The sequence below is a fragment of the Balearica regulorum genome, chromosome 16 (assembly GCF_011004875.1).
Source record: "Balearica regulorum gibbericeps isolate bBalReg1 chromosome 16, bBalReg1.pri, whole genome shotgun sequence".
NCBI classification, from domain to species: domain Eukaryota; kingdom Metazoa; phylum Chordata; class Aves; order Gruiformes; family Gruidae; genus Balearica; species Balearica regulorum.
In genome coordinates, this window is record NC_046199.1 from 1844465 (window position 1) to 1852794 (window position 8330).

At 42.7% G+C, this 8330-nt stretch overlaps 1 protein-coding gene across 1 annotated transcript in view; it reads left to right on the top strand.

Annotated features, from left to right (window-relative positions):
- Positions 1–2628, top strand: part of AHCY (adenosylhomocysteinase) — a 28423-nt gene extending 25795 nt beyond the window's left edge. Inside the window, exon 10 of the mRNA XM_075769162.1 lies at positions 1632–2628. Within this exon, the coding sequence (XP_075625277.1) occupies positions 1632–1763 (132 nt within the window). The 3' untranslated portion in view covers positions 1764–2628. The remainder of the gene's footprint in view (positions 1–1631) is intronic.
- Positions 2629–8330: the final 5702 nt, after the last annotated feature.

Here is an 8330-nt window from a genome sequence, read left to right on the forward strand (position 1 = left end):
ATCTATATCTTGAAGTCCCCAAGCTGAAGCAGCTGTGAAACAGCTTTTCTCTGCTCCAGTTTGAGAGCCTGATCTGGGAAATGTCAGGGACTCAGCTCCTTTTCAAGTGGGGGTAATCTGTTTTAAACTTCCTGGAAATGCACCTATCAGTCTAGTCAACCAGATATGCATTCAATTTTTAACCCTCCTTTTTCTGGCAGGTTCTACTAAGCTTAAATACTTGTTTCCCTTCTCAAGACAGTACTTCCAGTTAACTTTTCTTTCTTCCGTGATTTTCCTGACTCTTCAGTAGATTTCATGGTACGCTTCCACAGTCTTCAAAATTAAAAACATAAGATGAAGTGGTTGTCTTGCACATCTTTGGCTGTGTTGGTTCTCAGGAGATACTGGTGGTTCCATATTCTCAAGAGATCTATGAGCTGTAGTGAATTGTACTCTGTACAGATGTAGCTTTTTACCTGGTTTGTTACAATGGGATTAGTTCAGAGTAGTTGCTTGTTACCACACTCCCTTGGAGTGAGAAATCTAGGACTAGTTATTGAATCATTTAGGGCATGCTGGTTCACACAAGCTGAAAATCTGGCCCTCGATTGTTTTGTTGATTTATTGCCCTCAAATATATCAGAACCTTTCACATCTATTTAACTAGTATGGGGGAAATATCACCAGTCTTTCCCATGCTGCTGGAATCTAGACTTACCTTTTATCTGTTCCCTTAGCAATGATTGCTTGTGTTTTGCAGGAATTGCAAAAGGTGGTCAAACTTGTCCTTCTGTTGTAACTTGACAGCACCCTGTCCCTTCTTAGTGCAGTCCTTTCTATCTCTGAATATCCTTTATGGCTGTACATTCTCCTCTGACATAGCAGCTAGTTTGCCATTTTAGTGTTTGTTTTCTGACTCTTCTGTACCTATCTCCTGTATCACTCAACTGTCTTGTCACTGTACACATTTTTCAACCCCCTGAGTTTGCCAGTCTGCCTGACACCTGAGATAAAGTATATAAACATTTCTGAGCCTGTGTCCTACAGCCCACCTTGGCTTTATTCTTCATGAAGATAATGCCAATAGATAGTAGTATTCTTGCCAAATTAGTGATTCTGGAATGAATTTCTTAGTTAATGTACCCCTAAGATGGGATATCTGGAAAGGAGATGCATTTTTTCTGGTATTAGAACTTATCTAAACTTGTAAGATGATATAGTATGTCCAGCTGTTTTTGTGGTGGAAACATGACTGAGGCTTTACATTCTATCAAAGTGGGTATTCTTACCTCTCAATGGTTTGATCTCTGTTCTTTACTTATTGGATGGATGTGAATGTGTAAATGAGATTGAAATGGGCTTGATTATAGAAAAGTTGTCTGTCTCACTTAAGCTTGACTCCCTCAAAAGCCTGGGGCTTTTCTATCTGAATGCAGTTCAGTGCTCAAAGCAGATGCCTCTGTGCTCAAGCAGGTGAGCTATGTTGGCAGGAAGAGAGCTGTCTGACTGTTCATCTGTGTCAGTCTGCTCAGTCCTCCTTGGGTCTGCTGTTGGTTTTCACATACTCATTTCTCACTATTGACCATGACTTCCTGAACTAATAGGATTCCGTTCTGCTAATATTCTTGTCTCAATGTTTTGTTTTCCAGCTGGATGAAGCTGTGGCTGCTGCTCATCTGGATAAACTGTGTGTGAAGCTGACAAAGCTGAGTGACAAGCAGGCCAAATACCTAGGCTTATCAAGAGATGGGCCATTCAAGCCAGACCACTACAGATACTGAGCAGGTGGCACTACCCAAAGACCAAAGTGCAGGGATGCAACCTTCCAAAGCTCTTGTGTGTGCTGGGCTTCTGAGAACAAGTGCTTTGCCGTACTCCTCTCAGTGCTGCAGAACCCCTCCCCTTACCAAGGGAGCTTCAGGGCCTTATTTGTTAGTGAAAGAGGATCACTGCCTCTTGGAATTAGAATTGGTTACTTAGCTAATGTCATGGTGAAAAGGATTCTATGCACCTTTTATTGGCTTCTAATGTCCCAATAAGGGGAACAGGACAGAAGATTGCTAAATGAAAATGCACAGTCTTGTCAAACAGGTGGCTGGCAGCCTCTTTGAACAGACTAACCAATAAAATGAGGAACGGTTTCTACAGGGAGATGCTTTCTGCTGTGCCCTGCTCAAATTAGATGAATCCTATTAGGTGGCTGGCAGTGTCAGGCTTCTCTCCACAAAAGTGCCCTAGCTGAAGTGCACATTGTAAAACTGGAGGAAGTAGGGAGGAGTATAGGTTACTTAATCTCCTTCCTATAAAATCAACTTAATCTCCTACTTGGAGGTTAGAGCTGGAGGGGTTTTTTTCTGGGTTAATTTACTCCATTGGTTTTGGTGAGAACAAAGACCCTTCCATGCTTCTTCCATACCAACTCAAGGAGGGGAGGCAAGAGTGACTTTGTTTTAGCAGCCTTCTAGTGTGTTGTGAAGAGCTGGGAAGCCACTGAGGGGACGGGTAGGTTTAGGGACCTTGTTCAATCCTCCGAAAACACCAGCAGCACACTTCTACCCCCAACTTGATTTTTGAGTTGTCATGTCTGCTGTATCTTGTTTGTCACTGACTCAAAGTGCTTTTATTAAAGATCTGACTGTGGCTTGGCTTGTTTTGTGTTGTGAGATGCTTTGGGTTTTGCCATGGATTTGTTTTCTTTTGTGTGATCCTTAAGCTACTGAAAATATGTATCCACACAGGGCTTCCTCTAGGCCAAAGCCAGTGCTGTGGCTAGCCTGCATCATATACTTGAACAGGGAAGAGCTGCTCCTCAGGTTATTTAAATATTTGAAGGGCTGAATCTTACAGGAAAAACACTCTTCCCCTTTGCCCACACAAATTTATCTATGTATATGTCATGGAAGTCCTCTTCTACCACTGTCCCCTTCAGTCAGCATTATACAGCAGGCCACCTCTGTTTCTGGCTGTAAGATGATGAAAGCTTTGGTATGATTTTCAAAACATGCTTGAAGAACTCTGAGATTCATGTCCAAATACGAGGTGTGATGTCAGTGAGCAGTTAAAACAGATGGTGTAGAGTAAGAACTGTTGGAAGTGGAAAAAGAGGGTATCATTAAACAAGGTGTTGCTTTGTATGCAACTCTTCATTGCTTTGTTTTGCACTGACCTCTAAAAAGCACCAATTTTAACTGAATTTGGGTCCCACAAATCCCAAAGGGGATTATCCTTTAAACTTACATATATACACTGAGATTCATGCAGACGCAGAGTTGCAGTACACATCTAAATGTAGGCAATGGTCACCTTGTGTCATACATAGCTGCATGTGACAGAGAATAATGATAGAAAATGATGTTGTAGTAGAACAAATGCAATAGAAAACCAAGGACTGAGTGTTGTCCTTCTTATTCTTGATTAGTTTCCTCTAGGTGAGCTTTGGCTTCTCTAAACCCATTTGTCAGCTGAATGTGTCCTATCCTGAAGTACAGGATTGTAATTCTGCTCTTGGACTTGGATCATGGATTCATAGAATAATTTAGTTAGGAAGGGCCACCTGGAGGTCTCTGGTTCATCCCTGTCCTCATACCAGGGTCAGTTTGGTCAGGTTGGAGATCCGCTTGCTCAGGTGAGTTTCAGTTGTCTGCAGGGACAGAGATCCTTAGGCTTTTCTCCCAATATTTGATCACCCTCTAGATGAAAACATTTCTCTACATTTAACTGGAATTTTCTGTGTTGCAGGCTATACTCATTGCTTCTCATTTTTATCCCTGTGCATCTCTGAGAAGAGTCTAGCTCCATCTTCACTGCATGCTTGTATTAGTCACAGGCAGCAATAAATCCCCCTTCACCTTCTCCAGGTTGAATAAACCCAGGTCTTAATCTCTTTGTGCATCCTTCAGTCCCCTCATCTTGATAGCCTTCTGTACTCAGATGAATGCTCTGAGGTATGTCAATGTTGTTGTTATACTGGGAAGCCAAAACTGGATGCAGGTGTCCTTAAAGTGCTAAACATGGGAGAAGAATCCCTTGTCCTGACCTGCTCGTTCTGCTTTTGTTGGTACAGCTCTGGGTAAAGTTTGTCTGCTTTACTGCACAGGCAGCCAAGGACCTTAGACTTCACAGTCTATGGAAGAACGACTGCCTTCACCTTGCCATCTTTGATCATTTTGGGGGGGGGTTTTGAGTAACAGATCCAGCAGATCATCTCCCTTAGTTGGCTCATTGACCACCTGTGTCAAGAAATTGGCCTTGATGGTCTCCTTAAATCTGGATTGTTTGTGCACAAATGTACTGCCCTTTCAGTAGATGCCAGAGTGGTTGAGATGAAGTCTGCCAGGTTTTGCTAAAAGCTTAAAGAAATTTTTAGCTACTTCCTATTCTGGTCAGGCGGTCTTTGTCAGATGCCTGCCACGGTGCCACCTGAGTTGGTCTGTCCTCCGATATTTAACCCAGAAACCTTTGAGTCAAGTCTGAAAGAATTGCAGTCTCACAGGAGTTAAAGATGATTAGCTGACACCCTGAATTTACCTAAAATAGATATCGCATTGGGTGATCAACATAAAGTGTGCTATGATAGCAGTGTACTTTTTTGTTTGGAATGGGTTTTTTGGGAAGATTTGTCAAGATGTTTTTGAATAGGGCCTAGCAACCAGTGGTTCTGTGTTAATGCTTTGTTCTCATTTCGTATGTTGGGTAGTGGGTCAGGACTTTTTCCCCCACATTTCTGTTTACGTTCATTACAGATTGCAGAATTCAGGTGTTTAATGCGTTGAGAAATTTGTTTGTGTATATACACGTGTGTTTGGTTCTCAGAAAACTTGGTCTTGTGTTTCCTGGTTGTTGGAGCTCTTAGGAAGTCTGGTAAACATTAGGCTCAGGGGCAGCAGCTCCTGAGTTGCTGAAAATATTTCTAGTGAGAGATTCTGTGTGCAAAGCTATGCCTAGAGAGCCCAATGCAAAGTCCTGTTTAGTCCCTGTTCAAAGTCCAGAGGGTTTAAGCACATGAAATTGTGATTCAATAGATGAGTTGGGGAATTGTCCAGACACCAGCAGCTTAACCAGGTATGAAACCATGTCTGCTTTGCAAGGCCCTGGGCCAGGGCACTAAAGCATCACTGCAAGAAGGAAGAGTACGGTCTAATGACTTCCTAGCACAGCATTTTCATTGAGCAAACTCATGAAAACCTGGTTTGCTGCTGAAAATACAGTAGTTTGAGCAAGTTAACAATGTGGGAATTTGTCTTGAAACATGGTTTGAATTGATAAAATATAAAATTTATATTTGGAATATATTCTGCTAGATTTTCTATTTTATGTGGTTGAAGAGGACTAGATCAAACACAGACCCTAATAAAAATACTGGCAGAATTTCTGTTCCTCCCTCCCACTCCCTGCAGTGCCATTGTGGTTTAGCACTGCCGGCAGAAGAAATGCTATGCCCAGTACCTGTCAACAGTGTGGTTTGTGAATTGGCAGTGTTAATGCAAGAGGGTGTTTGATATTTTTGCTCAGCTCTTGTTGTACACTGCATAGCCATTGTTTAGGTACAGCTTAGCAGCTTCTCTTCTTAAACAGGGTCATGTAACCTCTTGCTATGTAATGAGCTATACTTTGGCCAAACTCGTGTTGCTTCTGTTTGAACTCAAGGACAATTTTGAATAACCTTTAGAGTAAAATATGCAGATTTCACTTCTGTTTCTGAAGCTTTCCAGAATGGATGAAAGACTTTGAAACATGACCTTTGATGTAGCAGCTGATTTCCTTTAAAAAAATGTATATTGTTGTTTCATGCCCTGATGCCTTGCTAATTTCTCAATGGGTGTCTGATCTGTATTGAAAGAAAAGTGTGCCCAGGTGGCCAAGAAGGCCAACAGCATCCTGGCTTGTATCAGACATAGTGTGGCCAGCAGGACCAGGGCAGTGACCTTCCCCCTGTACTGGGCACTGGTGAGGCCGCACCTCGAGTGCTGTGTTCAGTTTTGGGCCCCTCGCTCCAAGAAGGACATTGAGGTGCTGGAGCGTGTCCAGAGAAGGGCAACGAAGTGGTGAAGGGTCTGGAGCACAAGTCTGGTGAGGAATGGCTGAGGGAACTGGGGTTGTTTAGCCTGGAGAAGAGGAGGCTGAGGGGAGACCTGATCACTCTCTACAACTACCTGAAAGGAGGTGGTAGCCAGGTGGGGGTTGGTCTCTTCTCCCAAGGAACAAGTGATAGAATAAGAGGAAATGGCCTCAAGTTGTGCCAGGGGAGGTTTAGATTGGATATTAAGAAAAATTTCTTCACTGAAAGCATTGTCAAGCATTGGAACAGGCTGTCCAGGGAAGTGGTGGAGTCGCCATCCCTGGGGAGATTTAGGGACATGGTTTAGTGGTGGAGTTGGCAGTGTTAGGTTCATGGTTGAACTTGATGATGTTAAGTGTCATTTTCAAGCTAAATGATTCTATGAAATCACTCAGCCTTATTGCTTGCTTTTTATTGGCAAGAGCACATCTGTCACTGAAAGTTTCACTAAATAATTTACAGATTTTTTTAGTTATATAATTTCTTTTTAATATACATGCAATTAATGCAGTATTCAGTCTAGCCTGAGATTGAGAACCTTGATTTGTTGAATACAGATTGTCATTCCCACTGTGATTACCTTACAGTGGTTTTAGCAGGAGCTAATGAATGAAGAATAGCACCAAAGAGAGACAGCATCTGTAGATACGGAAACTCACAAGCGCCCCCTCCTCAGCGCTGAAACCCCATGCATCAGCAGCTCATGTGGCATCCCACATCTGGCATGGTGAGGCATGTGACAATGACAGACTACAACTTTTCTCAGTTGTGTGACTCTGCACAGCAGATGTCACATAGATGGGGTGAGGTGTGAGCTGCGGGGCTCTGGATCTGGCTTCCAGGCCAGAAACACCTTACAGTGCTGGCACCTTTGGTCTGGGAGCAGGGGCTGGACGTTTTGAGTTTTGAGGCTGGGTGCCGGCAGAGAGGGCGAGTGAGATGGTAAGGCATGGTTTGGACTGTTCAGGCACCTAAGCGAGCCTGCAGCCCCAATGTCAGCACAGGTTCTCAGAGCGGGAGGAGACGTCATTGTGCCATGTTGCAAATAGAGACCTTCATGGACAGGGATGAGTGCGAAGTGGGAACAAATGCAAGTTTCATACTCAAATTTGTGAAACTCAACAGGTTTGGTGTACAGGGCAAGCAGGGTGATGCACTTAATTGTATGATTGCACATATCCTCTGTTAAGAGTACTGAGAAGAGCCTGTCCTGGAGCAGCAAGCAGTGCTGCTCGACTGTGGCATTTGTTGGGCTAATGTCCTCAACCAGGCTGAGCAAATGTAGTAAGTCTTAGAGCAGCCCGACCTTCCAGTTCATCAGCCTCTTCCTCCAATCTTGTCTGCAGGCTCATTTTGAAAGGCAAAAATAAAAACTGAGATTTCCAACTGGGCATAAATGAGGTCCAGTTTGGGAAAGTGTGTACAGTATGTCAGGAATGTGGAGAGGTGGTGTGTGCTCTTTTTCATAAAATAGGAATTGACTCAGATTTACATCTTCTCCCCAATTCCCCTGTTCCCCAAATACTGGCAACCACTGGCTGAGAACTGGGAAATGCCAAAGTCTATTATAGTTAGTAGCTGTCCTTCAAATTTAGCCATTACTAGCTATTAATTTAACAGGGATTTTTAAGTAGATCAAGAAAAAACAACAGTAATAAAGTAGAGCTAAACTAGACCTGGTTACCACACTAGGAAAAGTATGTTGAATTTCAGTTTAACATCTTCACTAGTTTCCACTGGCCCACTGTGTGATTAGGCTGTCCCAGGATGGTAATGAGCACTGTCATCTTGGGTGGTCTGCCCCTGCAAAATGATTGAACTTGGTGGTAAAACGAAATTAATGATGAAGGATTGTAGTCCTAGTATTTAGACAGGTCTCTGATTTGGCCAAGAAGAGTAATCACATATTTCCTCAAATGTCTTTCAGATTCATTTTCTGTTAATGCTTTTGTTATTGCTATCAGTGTAATAACTGTTCTCTTTTAAATATAGCAACTCTTGCCCCTGTTTTCCCTCCACTGTTGAGTTAGAAGTGATAAGAGATTACAGGCTGTATATTTTTTTCCATTTTTCTCAACCAGATATATTAGTCTCCATGATTTTAAAAAGCAAATTTGCAATACAGTCTTGCTAGGTCCTGCTCTGAAAGAAGAAAAGAGAAAAATCCTGTGGAAAACTACTTCCAGAAGTTAATAAGATGAAAACAACAAGGGTTTAAGGTTCTGCAGTGTCCTTTTGAACTGGCTGGGGACTGACATCCCTTCTGCTTATCAAATTCCCTGCAATTCCG